At 34.8% G+C, this 14,962-nt stretch overlaps 1 protein-coding gene across 5 annotated transcripts in view; it reads right to left on the reverse strand.

Moving 5' to 3' along the window:
• Window positions 1–221: 221 nt before the first annotated feature.
• The window catches only part of LOC122351696 (VPS10 domain-containing receptor SorCS1), a 143,826-nt gene continuing 129,085 nt past the window's right edge, over window positions 222–14,962 (reverse strand). For 2 of the 5 annotated variants that reach the window (XM_043248986.1, XM_043248956.1), the window contains 9 exons: window positions 14,586–14,772; window positions 11,554–11,687; window positions 11,274–11,397; window positions 10,565–10,677; window positions 8,352–8,486; window positions 6,011–6,110; window positions 5,699–5,804; window positions 2,462–2,628; window positions 222–1,557 (listed from right to left, as the gene is read on the reverse strand). In XM_043248986.1, coding sequence (XP_043104921.1) covers window positions 1,493–1,557; window positions 2,462–2,628; window positions 5,699–5,804; window positions 6,011–6,110; window positions 8,352–8,486; window positions 10,565–10,677; window positions 11,274–11,397; window positions 11,554–11,687; window positions 14,586–14,772 — 1,131 coding nt within the window. In that variant the 3' untranslated portion in view covers window positions 222–1,492. The remainder of the gene's footprint in view (window positions 1,558–2,461; window positions 2,629–5,698; window positions 5,805–6,010; window positions 6,111–8,351; window positions 8,487–10,564; window positions 10,678–11,273; window positions 11,398–11,553; window positions 11,688–14,585; window positions 14,773–14,962) is intronic. The other 3 variants (XR_006251794.1, XR_006251793.1, XM_043248966.1) reach the window with 3 other exon arrangements.

A 14,962-nucleotide genomic window follows, 5' to 3' on the forward strand; every position in this document is an offset into this window, starting at 1 on the left:
TTCTGTAAGATAAGTGCAATTTGGAAAATTTAAATAAAAAAGTCATTTAAAAATGAAATGATATTAAATAAATTTAATTAAAAAAATAAGTAAAATAGTATCAAATTTAATTAAATTGATTTTAGCATTTTAGCATAAAATAATATTAAATGTATTTAAATTTAAATAGAAAAATAAAATACATTTATTTTAATTACAATTTTAATATAAAACTCATGAAATAAAATAAAATGTAATTGAAAAATAAAATTAACCAAATGTATTATTATTATTATTATTATTACATTTCTTTTTTAAATAAAATAAAATATGTTGATATGAAATGCAGGTTCATATAAACATGATTTGTACCATCAATCGTTTTGTGCTGTAAATTGTTGGCAATTTTTGAGTAGCTGAAGCCATTAATACTTAATATAGTCATTGAATGGTGGCTATATGGTAGTGAATGAAGGTCTGTATGCTGACTTCCACGCGTGACACACATTACTTTGATTTCTGATTCTTTAGTATTAGTCAATTCATCAACTGATCACATCTTCCACCTAACTTCATACCGCTTATACGTAAAGAGGGAAAGTAAAAAAAAAATGATAATCAATATGTACTTCACATTCATACATTCATATCCGTCAGCCTGTACAGTTCACTTTTGGTATGTCATGACTGAATTAAAACGCACAGAAAATAACAAATAAATAAGCAAAATGAAAGCTTAAATCGCGTAACTCTCCGTGAGTGCACATAAGTTATTCCATACAAAATCGTTTATGAAACAATAGACACAGTATATGATTATCGTCTTCTGCTTGGCCATAATGTCTCAAGAACGTAAGTCAGTTTACATAGCATATCTCCACACTGATTGATATGTATCTGTAAACCAACAGTCAGTTATTTCTACATAGAAACACAAAGAATTTATTTTTACTAAGAAAAAATACTTTGATATTGCAGAGAAGCAGAACAAGATAACGAGCTTCGACATTAACCCTGTTTCATGAATAAAGGCATGAAACCCATAAAATTAGTGGTAAAATCTACATTTCTGTTACATGTAAAGTACAGATGTGCTAGATATACAAAATGAAACCAGAAAATGTGTTTCATTTTACAATAATCATTAATAACTTTACATTTTATTATTAAAACACTTCCAAAATGTCACATATCCATGTTGTACTGCCACTGTTAGCGATAAAAATAAACAGACAGGTAACCAAGAATAATTGTCTTCTTTTTTTTTTTTCTTTTTTTTCCCACCCTTCATGCTGGCCTTTCCCTCAGACTTTGTACACACTGGCATCTTTAGAAACGAACAGCATCAAAAATGTTTTATTGAATACACAGATGTATAAAAAAGCTGTACAAAGTTTGTTCTATTATTCACAGAGCACGGTAAAGTTAATGTCCAACATGCACAAGTACTGAATAAAGCTTGAAACCTTTGTGTCCGCATGAACAAAGTCCTTGACATGGCGGAGGCTAGAGTTCAAACGTCGATGTATGTAGGAAGATCTGATGAGAATTTGACACGTGGATGAGGGTTGATGCATTCTGGGAAATGCCAAGAGACAAAATTATAATGAAAAGCAAATCACTGTTATATATATATATATATATATATATATATATATATATATATGATATATATATATATATATATATATATATATATATATATATATATATATATATATCATTATATATTTAGTTTTTTTGTTTTTTGTTTGAGAATTTAACACACGATAAGTTTTAATGCATTCAGGGAAATACATATATATATATATATATATATATATATATATATATATATATATATATATATATAACTGTACAATATTAGCAATTCAATTATTATTTTAATATTTTAAATTATTGTTAATATATTAACATCTTTACTGTTTTATGCAATTTGTAATAAATTATACGATTTGTAAAAGTTTTTTCCGTTAAAATTAAAAATTCTAAATATTTTAACATATTTGCCTTCATTGTATTTATATCTTTATTTGAATTTTAGATTTGCATTTTTAATACATTTATGTGATCCTCTAACCCTAACACTTTATATTCTTATTCCATTAAAAAACAACTGTATGATTAGTTAAATGTTAGTATTTTGTATTTGTAATAGTATTAAAAGTATTTTAAAAGTGTTTTATTTATATCACCATGCAGTTTGTTATTGCGTGTATATACACAATATAATATACAATAGATCTGTATTCTGTAGTTTCTGTCTGTGAAGCACTCCAGTCAGTCTAGAGAGGTACATTCTCACTTCCCTCGCCTCATGATGTGCTGTACTGTTGATTTATTATAGGCATCATCAGAGGACAAGAAGTCCAGCGCTTTTCCCTGAAATCAACAAGACCCTCTCTACCAAGAAACCCTCTTGAAGACATTTACTGGAGTGAGACGAGTGACAGGTAAAGTGTGAGGTGAGCGTGTTACTCACCGATGGTCTGGGTGTTGGGCTCGGTGTCCAGAGGCTCCAGTGACGTGAGCAGTTCTCTCTGAGAGCTGCAGCTGGGTGTGCTGTCAGTGGGAGAAACTGGACTCTGGATCATTTCTTGCTCTTTTTCGTCCTGCATCGCTGCATAGACGTGGAGGCCTGGGATCTTCCTTGAGGAAAGATTTACAATGAGACATGGGCAAACAAAGCTTGATGTTACGAGACATGCTTGGGGGAAGTCAGCCAGAGAGAAACAGGGCGATGGGGGGGGGGGGAGAAAATCAATATTGTCAAGTGTTAAGCAATCATAATAACTGAGAGGGACAAGTCTCCTGAACTTTTAGAAGATATCTTTTCGATTTTTAGGAAATATCCATTAAAAGTTGTAAGTTTGACCTAACTTAATCTTTCAGAATTTTAGCTTCAGGCAACCTAACGTTCCAAAGCTCTATTGTGTGTCGTTCGCACCAGACGCCAATGAAGCGTTAAACGCAAGTGATTTACATGTTAAACCAATTCAAAGACACGATTAGGCGTACTGCGACGTTACTGAGATGGCGTAATATCACGTAAGTTGAAAAAAATGACTTTTGGCGAATATTTATGCCGCATTAACCAATCAGGAGCTCGCTTGAGTCCCAGGGCTCCACCTTCAATACCACAACTGAGGTGAGACCCTTGAGCAATGCACCGAACCCCCAACTTTTTTTCAAACCAAGATAAGACAAACAAGCTAGTGGTAAACGGTTGTCGCTAGCAGACGCTTATCTTTTAGCGAAGACTACCGGCCAAACATTGCCTAATTAATATTCATGAGCCATGCTGATAAGGTTGGTAATGTGCGCTTCCGCTCTTTTCACCCAACTTTCCGATGGCCCTGACATTATCGGCTTTGCCGTTCACATCATTCTGTTGATTCATCGCTGGAAGCATGTGTTTATAGTTTACAGTCCGCAGAGGTCTGAGATCTGCCTCAGGAAAAAGTTGTAAAAAGACGTAGGGATACGAAAAATAAAAAGACCTTTAGTGAAAAGTCTCGCTTAGGTGTTGATAAATCAAGGCCTCCCTTTAGAGAGGTGATTTTATCCGTTTTGCTCCGCGTCGTCGCAGAGCGAGAAAGCCGCGTAAGCAAAAACCTTAACAAGAGCATTCGAAAGCAAATGTATTGCGCTAAATACAACTGGAGAGGGATTTAGCAGAAAGAAAACTGGCAGCTAATTAAAATGTGATCTAACACCCTCATTAAAGGACCGGTTCACAAAAAGAACAGAAATTCTGTTACAGTTTACTCATGTCGCTCTAAACCCATTTATGTGCATTTGGCAGATGCTTTTCTTCAGAGTTTACTGTACTGCAACTGCAATTAGTCCTCATGGGACGCGAGGCTTTCAAGCTTCAAAAACCATGCAAATGCACCATAAAACTAGTCCATAACACCGGTGTTCTATATTTAGGCCGTTATTCACTGATCTTCCGAGAACTGGGTTTACAACCGTGTCGGTTTGATTCATGAATGAATCATTGAGACGGGTTTTGTGAATTGATTCATTGAAAAGAACCCGTTTTTCCATCATTGTTCTTTACAGGAAGTTCCTTGTGTTCTTTTAAAGAAGCGAAAAGTGACACAGAAAGCCAGACTGTTAGGTATTAAAGCACTGGAAAATTCTTGGCACTTCTGTTGTCTCCAGATCTTGTCTTATTGACCTCTCGTGCCCTTTTCTCCCGGCCCAGTGATGGAAACGGTGCAATCATTTAACATTTCATAAAGGTCAACTTGAAAAACTCAAAGGGCTAAATATTGATAATGTCTGTGCATTGAGTGACATTTCTCATTTGTTATGAGCGCTTAGACAAAAAAAGAAGAAGGTTCTGCAACAGCGAAAGGGTGAATCACCACTCGACATGTCCACTCTGTGCTTGACGCTGGTTAAAGCTGTTGTTTTGAGCTAATCTGAGCCACGACCTGGTGGTCTAAAAGAGAACAAGAATGATTTTGCCTCGTTCGAGTCCTTGCGCAGAGAGCTGCTCTGATTTTTTTGTAGCAATATTCAAAATAATTGATCATATTTATACAATATTTAACGAAACGAAACATCAAAAACTGGTTCAGTTAAATAATGCTGTTTAAAAAAAAAAATTGGTAATACTGTTAGGTTAGAAAAAGATTTTTTAATAAATAAATCATTTAATAAAATAAAACTAAAAACTTTTTGAACAGAAAGATTTAAATTTTTTATTTGTTTTTATAATTCTCTTTTGCTCACCAAGCCTGCATTTATTTGATTAAAAATACAGCAAGATCAATAATATTGTTAAATATTTTTTTACAATTTAAAATAACTTCAGTGTCACATGATCCTTCAGAAATTATACTGATATGCTTATTTGTTGTTCAAGACATTATGTTTTCATTTAAAAATCATATCTAAACATATACATGTTGCTTATTATTTTAATAATAATAATAATAATAATAATAATAATAATTATTATTATTATTATTATTCAATATAAAGACAGTTTAGTACATTTGTAAGGATTTAATATTTTAAGTTATCAAGGATGCTTTAAATAGATGAAAATTGATGAAAGACATTTATAATGCTACAAAACTTTCTACTCATCAAAGAAAATTTTCCATTTTTAATTTTCAAATTTTTAATTTTCCAACAAGTGCCTTGTCTGTATGTTTAATGTCTGTATGTTTAATGTTGCACTATTTATATTTTAGATATTTTAGATATTTTACCATTATTTTATTATACTTTAGTTTTTTAATTCTTTTATCTTTATTCTTTTATTCTGCATGATTGCAAGGTCAGAAGGGAAGGAATTTCATCTGTGCTGTATGTTGTACATAGAGCATATTTGACAATAAAGTTGACTTGACTTGACTTGACTTGACTAAAAAAAAGAAATAAAATAAATGTTAAATGCAAATCAGAATATTAGAATGATTTCTAAAGGATCCTGTAAAAAATGTAGCTTTGAAATAAGAATAAATTGCATTTCAAAATATATTCAAGCATAAATATATATAGAAATTACACATTAATCTGCAATGTGTTTAGGTGGTTTCTGACAAAAGTCTTAACTACTTCATAAATAACTTGCAATCTTTCAGGCTTCTCCAGACTCTTGCCACTAGACATTTAACCAATTTAGAAAGCTAACCATATTTTCAACTGATAATAAATACATAATGATCCAGGTTGAAGATTTAAAAATGGATGACAGTACCTTTTGAATTTATAGATGAGGAACACGGCTAAACCCACCACCACCACAGAGAGGAGCATGAGCATAGCTGAGCCGCTGTGATTCTCGCTTGTGTCCACTAGAGGCGCTAGACGCAGGGGAAAACAACACAGGCAACGCTTGTCAGTGCAGTCTGGCACCCTTCCAACCCTCCTTTTAATAAACAGACGCCATCTCTATTAAATTAAAATCCCTCAATCTTTAAAGAAAAGAGGTTGTTATACAATCCGTGTCACACGGGAACGGTTCCGTCGTTGCAAACCATGCGCAAGCCTTCTCTGGTTCGTAGATTACCTGCTGATAAATGGGCAGCGTACACTGTGATCTGGACTCCGGGTCTGAGTGTGAACTGAACCAGATTCTGATTCAGAGCGCTGAGAACCAGTTCTGAGAGCTGAAAGCAAAATCACATATTCGTCATATTCATACCACGCTGGATGAAAAAACTCTAGCTTGTATACAATGCATCCAAATGGGTTATTAAATTACATAGGCAGTCGCGATAGGAACTAAGACATTCGTGTCCCGTAGGTATTTGAGTCCTGATGTTGTTTCTAGTACGTGAGCCTGTACCACACTGAGAAGACGTTTCAGCATAAATCAGCTTGACTCGCAAATATAGATATACGACATAGGAGGGATCTCAGTTAGGCCTAACATCTCTCTCTTCTCCCTCAAACACACGCAGCCCTTGACTGTCAGGCGCTTTTATGTATGCATAAATCTTGAAAGCAGATTTCTATTTGCCTCCCAAAATAAAGCCTTGTTTGTTTTTGTGCTCGATTAAGGCAGATCAGGTTTTTAAGGGTCATTCTGAAATGGGTGCTTCAAGCTCGATCATTTTTAAACGTTTTTTTTTTTTTTTTTCTCTCGGGGAGAGTGTGTTTAAGTGTTAATAAATGGCACTGCGACATTTCATCTTAAATTAATGTAATTTGATATGGGTCAGGGTATAATTACGCCTTCAGAAAGGTGACGCGGTTTATGGTAAAAAGACAGTTTAATTTGACATGATAAAACTTTATTTTATGGCTAAATCTATAGAAATATCTTTTTCCTTTTTACACAGTGATTGTAAAATTCACAGGATAACTTAACAAATACTAAGCTAAACTAATAATAAATTATCCTTTTATATTTTTTTATTTTTGTTTTCCCAAAAATCAACTGATTAAAAAAAAGATTTTGAACTCTTTTTTTGGAAGAGCACACTTTCTGAAGCAGTTCCAATTTTCTCATTTAAAATGTATTAAATATATTTTTAGTTTATTATGATATAACAGATATGTTGTTAACAGAACTAATAGATAGATGGGTAGATAGATAAATTATAAAATAATTAATTACTCATAATTTCATTAGAAATAAAAAACGTTATACGTAGTACTGCTATAATTAGTTACAATATATTATTTAAAAACTATTCAATTAAAGATATATTGTGCAATTCTATTTAATTAAATTATATGAAATTCTTTAGAAAAAATACTAAATAAAAAACCTTAGCATATTAGCTCATTGATATCATTTAAAGATGATAAAAATTATTTTAAGTATTTTTTTTTTCATAAACAACTCTTAAGCTTCATCTTGGGCATCTGATCTGAGTTTAGGGACGATATTGCTAATAGCGCCTCACATAAAACTACTTCCTGCTCAAAGAATCCTTTTTTTTCCCTCTCGCTCTTTTTGCCCAAGCTTCATTAAATCTGTCTCATTTACTAAATGACTCCTGACTTATTTCTGCGTCGCTCTCACCTTCTGTCTCTCTCTCTCCTTATTTCTCACCCTTTTAAAATTAGACCATTCCATGAATAATTACTTTCTTTATGAATTGTACCAGGGTCAGTCAGTCTATTATACTTTTTTAATAAGGCTATCTACACATTATACTTTGAACACGCCACCCTTGAATAGAGATTTATGAGGATTCAAGGTAGGTTTGGGCAAGGGGGAAAAAAAGCTGAAAAGGTGCCGCTTAGGCACCCATGCATGGACATCCACAAAGCGATGATATCCCCTATAATCTGTGATATAATATCTCTGGCCCAGAAGTGATTTAGTGGCTGGATTACTAACGACGTCCTCTATAGTGAGTCTTTATGGTGAGGAATCACTGCCTCAAAAATATAGATGACTCTGCATGTTAATATCGGAGGATATGAGCCATCTTCTCATATTCGATAATGGCTGTTCTCTGTTATGGCCAAATATATGGCCAGAGTCACCCGTGACCTCAGAAACGCTATAAGAAATGTGAACGCTCTCATTAAGCTCTGACATCTAATCAGAAAGACACTATTTCTGCTTCTTTCCGACGTTGCTTATGAAAGAGTATTTATGAGCATTTCATTTCAGGGCAAAATTAGAGACTTTCTGATCAAGAACAGTCTCTGTGGACTGGTAAAAAAAACAGGTTTTTGTCAAGAGTTAAACAGGCCAACATTGACATCTGCTGGAGACCATAAGAAACTCTTGTCAAGACGCTCCTTTTGTCCACCATCCTTAAAAAGTATTTGAATATCTGAGCCTTTTCTTCTGGTTAAGGGGTAAAGGTGAAAGCAGAACATTAATTATAGCTGAGTTTTTCGCTACGGAGATTGAAAATCGTGCGTAATGTAAGAAAACGGTGTACCTGGTCTAAATGGGTGGCTGTTTTGTCTGGTTTCCCCTCTGTCAGCTGTTTGTCTGGTAACAGGAAGAACTCGGCTGCTGTTGGCAGTCCGGGCAACACGGTGACCAACAGCTGCTCTGGATTCACTCCTGTCGCCTGAAAACCAGCAAACAGACTCTTAAGAGATACAAACGCACGAGAAACAGGATTAGAGGAATACAAGAAAAAAAAGACAATTCATTTATATTATTTTGAGAGTGACTTTTCCCCTATAAAGTTCAAATTATTATTATTACGCATTATAAAACATTATTAATTACTTTAATAATTTTACAAATTTTATTATTATACTTATTTATTGTTATACAATTATTAATACTTTAATAATGTTGTTTTTATGAATTATTATTATTACACACATTCATTGTTTTATTCTGCAAGAATGCATTAATTGATGAAATGTGAGAGTAAAAATTCTGTATTCATCAAAAAATCCTGAAAAAAAAGAAAATCAAAGTTTGGACAAAATTACCAAGTCTATAATTGAGTCATTCCAATAGTGTCCAAAATAAATATGTAAAAATCTATGTGGCCCTAGATCACAAAATCAGTCATAAGGTTCAGTGTATTGAAATTGAGATTCAGACATCATCTGATGCGAGATACAGCTATTTGAAAATATGGAATCTGATCTAAATACTAAGAAAATCGCCTTTAAAGTTGTCCAAATGAAGTTTTTAGCAATGCATATTACCAATCAAAAATGATGTTTTGCTAAATTTGCGGTAGGACGTTTTGCGAAATCTTCACGGGACGAGATCTTTACTTCACATCGTAATGATTTTTGGCATAAAAGAAAAATGGATCATTTTGACCCATAAAATGTTTTGTCGGTTATTGCCACAAACATACCCCAGCGACTCAAGCCTGGTTTTGTGCTCCAGGGTAACGTATACAAAAATTTAAATAATGCAACAAAATATCCTGTTAACTGTCTCAAGAATACACGATTACAGCTTTAGTTTAAAAATGAACATTTCGACATCATTTACTCCCTCATGTCTTCTAGATGGGCTGAACCAGATTTGACATCATGTCACACATCATTGGTTCCCACTCTTGCAACAAATGGATTCCTCTCTATTTCCCCTTTTGTGTTCCACAGACCAAAAATGGCACAGGTCTGAAGTGAAATGAGGGTGGGTAAATAATACATTTTTTGGGTTTTGGTCAACTATCCCTTCCAAACAGAATATAAATATATCAAATTCTCCTTGGTTCACGTTACAAGGTCACAACGTCCACCTCGTTCCTGTCCATATGCCCAGCGCAAAACTCATTACACACATTACCACTAACCAACTAGAGCAGAACACGCATATGGCTCACATGAGAACTGTTATTCTCAAGTGTCATATTCCATAAACATCCATAAAGAACGTCTCCATGTTCAGTTATAACGGACGCTAGAAAATGCCACGGGGGAAGTGCAGGAGAACGCTGACGATTATTTCTGTCTGTTGTGCCATATGTTTGAATACGCTTTTTCTGTCACGGTGGTGTTTTCCTTCCATCAGTGAAGGAGAATCTGGAAGCCAATTTCACAAGTGTGTCAACTTGAGTTCTTCAGGCAAAGTGTTAAGCGTGAAAACCCACTAAAGCTCCAGACTACACTTGTATTTGCACACTTTTTATACCTGGAATTGGTATTTTTTTCGGACTCTGAACATCTAAATGCCCTTTCGACAGGTTTCCTTGAACTGGCTCCAGTGGTGCTTTAAATGGAGATTCCCTGAAAGGTTTTGGTTTTAATTTCTATGACCATGAAATTGAATACTTTATGAGGATTTGAACGCTCACAACATATCAGAAGCCACCCCATTTTTGAGCAACACATCCATTAGTGGTTTATTGCATCTTTTGTGTTTAAGATCTATATGGGAATTCCTAAGACCTTGACCATTGTTTGATACAATAATTTGTGATGGAAGGGAGCCATCTTATATTCTGCATCTCAGAGCCATGCCAGATCAGATGACGACATTAGGCAAGAGAAAGTTCAAGAGAAAAGAGAAATAATCATTTAATTCTTAGGAATATGTACCCGAGCATTAATATTAACATTCTTAAGATCCCTTTTGAATAGGATTTGTACCTCAGGTTAATACATAAGCTGTAATGAACTCTTTAATGTTCAGTTGGTTTTTGTTAAATGGTATATGGTTTGAACTCACCTGCATCATAGATGCTTTAATGACTCGACTCACATCAAGCCTCCATTCAGCCACATCAGGGTTATGATCATCCAGATTAGATGAAAAGGCAAGAAGATGAGATCTGAAGTATTCTGTAGTTAAAAACAAAACCAAAAAAATTCTTACAAGAATCGTTAGTTTAAGCCCACCACACATTTGTATTTAATAAAATGCAATATGAATACAGTTTCGTTTTGAGTTTTGACATTTCTGCGGATATCTGAAACAAACTACATTTTTTACCTATTATAATTATCATTAGGAAAAATTTGCATCATTAAATTAGATTTCCACGTATAGCTTGAAATAACGATACAAAAACTTTCAATGAACTGTGATTATGTAAATTACAAATATTTATAATTACAAATAATATTTGTTTTAGTTTTTAATTGCTTAAACAACCTAACTGCGGTTTATTGATATTACTTGAAATGCGCAAAAAAAAGTGATTTCGAATAAATAAATAATAATAAATAAAATTTCATAAATATAGAATTTTTTACCAAATAATTTTTACCAAAGCTTGTATGCTTGACCGCAATATTTATAGCGTTGATGTTTTTCAAACATATCACATATACACAATAAGCAAAGAACAAATCATATTTATATAGGAAAGAGGGCTAATATATGAAGCTGTCTTCAGTGCCTAGCAGTCTGTTTACTCGTTGCGTATAAACCTCACCGTGGACAGCGATGGTTTTCCTGTCTTGCAGGATGGTATTCCCAGCAGACACCTGTACAGTGACAACGCTGATTCCCTCTCGAGAGAACGTGAACGCCACACTCCCCTCCAGCGTGATCACGGGCTGTGAATACAGTTTGAGAGAGACTCTCAAGAGGACGCCCTGTCAGCGCAGTTGCAAACATGCCAACTTTATTTACACGGAAGTCGCTGAGGCAAACACACACACACACAGTCTTGCACAGGTGTCTAGTGAGTCGCACAATCACACAGGCTTTACCTCAGAATTGTTCCCAAACCACCAGATATAGGTGACCGTTCCCACTTGGCTCGGTGAGAGGACCACCGTCAGATTGACCTCTTTATTTTTTACTGCGACAAAAGGGGCGGAGAGGTGAATAGACTCCAGCTGACCTGAAAGAAGGAAAAGAGAGAAGCTGATTGGTCGAGACAAAAGTGTTTACAAATCTCGTTCACGTCCTCACATTTGAACCTGCCGTGTTAAAGACAGCTGAGAAAACCAATAAAGTTTGTTTCATTTTAGTGATAAATACAATGAAATATTCTTACATTATACACTATTTTGGTATAGCTGGACTGCTACATTAAAATGTTGAAAAAAGGCATCTGCTAAATGATCTGCTTCTGATATAGCTTTTACCATTTTTAATAGTTTATTGGGGAGAATACCAACATGAGATTTCTGACGTTTGAATTTTCTTAAGATTTCTATAGCTTTGCCATAATCACAGTGGAATACCTTTCAGAAAGCAGTTATTTTAAAATGTAATAATATTTCACGGTATTACTGTTTTTACTGTATTTTTAAACAAAATACATACTATATAAATGAATATGTGGGGAAAAGATGTCTTACTTCTACCACACACTATGTTCTCTGCTCTGCCTCTCCTAGCAACAAACTGCATCCATTTCAAGCACAAAATAGTTTAAGCAATGCTGGGCTGTCAGTGGTAGGTTAAACATTATCAAAATCCCTGACTTAGTTTTACTTTATTTTTCCGTGAATGAATTTTGTATTAAATGACCTCCAATAATCTATTAATCTTTGTTTCATAGCTTTTCTCTTGGTTGCACTGCTTCCAGTAGTTTATCCAATCATATTTCTGCAATCGTGTTGCCAGGGTCAACGAAATCTGCCTAAGGCCTTCAGAATCAGCAGCGCAGACTTCCGTTGCTTAAAATCAATGCCACTGAAAAAACGTGGATTAACCAATCGGATTTCGAGTTGGCAGCCAGCTCGCAGGTCGCAGGTTTGCGATAACGTCAGCATTTTCGCGTTCTTTGATTGGATAATCAGAGCGCATTCTAGTCGAATCATATTTGTTTTCACAATATTATGATTGTTTTGTACAGTATGCAGTATGATATGCTGTGTACATACGGTTTTATTTGTTTTAATAAATGTCAGCACATCGGGCAGACTGTATTTGAGGCATATTGTTAGGTTAATATCTGGGATATAGAGACGATGTGCGGATGTTTCTATAGCCGTGGCATCATTATCATGGCATTAAGAGTTGGATTACATCCACAGTTTAAGACATGCTTTTTTGGGGCATTCGATTTTTGGTAAAAAACGACTATTTTAGTGCTATTTTAGCACAAAAAGACGTTTGCGTTGGCGCATGCTGTTAGTAAAACTGGCTCTTAAAGTTATAGCACAAACTAAACATCATTCAAATGATATGTATAATGACATATATTCATTCATTCACAAATACTTCACATAGGAACACAGAGCCATCTGCGCGTGAATTTCAGCTCATGCTCCAGAGGCCCTATTTGCTTTGCCTGGCACGACAGGATTGACAGATTGGAAGTGTTTCGCCTCCCTGATCAATATGTCACTGCGGAGGCATCTGTCTGCCTGAATATAGCAGGGGTGGCAAGTTCACTGAGTAGGTGGATATGACAAAAAGGGCGAACATTTGAATCAAAACGCTTAGTTAATCTCTGTTAAACGCTGATATTTGAGGAGCTTCCTCTAGCACAAACACAGACAACAACCACTAAAAAAATCTACCAAAACCCAGGCCATCTGCTCGTAGAATGTGTTAAAATAGCGCCTTCCAACATTATGGCTACATAGGATAGAGCTGTCTGTTCAAAAGTCTGTAAAAGCCAGGATTTGATTATTGGCATAAAGTCTAATGCATATTCAGGCCAGGAACCACCCACGTAGACAGGAATAGGCCATTTGACCAACATGTAAAATGACCAACCACATTCTTTATGGGTCAAGTACATCTGAAATCTATGCTTTTTAATGATTTCTCAGTCCGTAGAGACAGCATGACGGCAATTCAATAATTGGATTAACTATGTTAAAAAACAATAATGCTCATAATGCGTGCTGCACATAGTCAAGTCTAAGAAGCTAGTACAAAGTAGAAGTAAACATAACAGTTCTGTGCTCTTATTCGCTGAGGAAATTGTTCATTGGAGTAATTTGGAAATCGGTTGGATTACACCATTCGTACTGTATAGTTTTCATTTACTAAAAAGATTTGACTCATATAAGAGGCATTCGTTTGGAAATTAGACTATACATGTTGTGTTGTAAGTTTATAATTCACTAAACAGAACCGACTCATAAGAGTCAATCGTTATGGAATCAAACTAATGTAAGCATGTTGTGTTTTGTGCCGTAAAGAATCAAGAGAATTAGAATCAAATATTAAAATTGTTGTGTACTAGGACTCTAAATCATCCTTAAATGAAGTTCCTGAATATCTTGTACACGACAAAACAGCATAATTAATTTATTTTTATGAAATACTAGTCATAATGTTTAGTACTTAAAGTTCAATTCGAAAGAGTATTACGAGCAACATAAGAGTAAACTGTAAACTGTTTGTGTTTGATTCTCTTAAAAGAATTGTTCAAAAGAGCCATTTGTTAACTGATTGGACTACGCAATGTTTTGCATGGTTTTAATTGGCAAAAAGAAATGATTAATAATTCTAAGTTACATTAAGATCTGCATGATATTTTAGGTCCTTGGGACCTTCATCATACACTGAATTGTCTGTCGGCAATAACTAAGAGGGATGATTCCAATATAGTGGTCCAGTTAGAGACTATAAGCTTGAAATCTAGATTGCTTAATGTGAAGTGCAATACGACCAAGGCCAAATGAGATTTTTCTGGTCAATAAAGCATAAATGAGTTCAGAGTGCTCAGACCCAGCGGGTCTCTAAAATACATTAAGGGTGTAAAAGTAGAATATGATATGGCTGTCTGTATTGTGCATATTGTTACTCGCCCTCCTTCCATATCTTTGCTTACATGTTATGTGTAGGAAGAGGAGCACAGTTTCCGAGCCCAGACTGTTCTCCGCCGTGGCTGACACTCGGTAGATTCCTACGTTCTTGTATATGTGTTTAATGCCATCCTCGATAGAGCTCACGTTGGAGTAGGTGAAAGCATTACCGTCGCCGAAATCCACCGTGATGCTGGTTTTCGATCCATCGCCCTGGGGGGAAAAAAAAGAGAGTAATGATCATTGAGTCTAGCTTAAAAATCCACACACAACCAGGCTGGTGAACAAATGTTCTTCATTCAGAGAACTTCCTGTAATTTCTGTGAATTGTTCTTTTTTTTTTTTTTTTTTTAGGCAGAAAGGAAAACTGTTCCTGACTACGATACTGGCAAAGCTCTGTGTA

This window comes from Puntigrus tetrazona, chromosome 1 (assembly GCF_018831695.1).
Source record: "Puntigrus tetrazona isolate hp1 chromosome 1, ASM1883169v1, whole genome shotgun sequence".
Taxonomy (NCBI): Eukaryota; Metazoa; Chordata; class Actinopteri; order Cypriniformes; family Cyprinidae; genus Puntigrus; species Puntigrus tetrazona.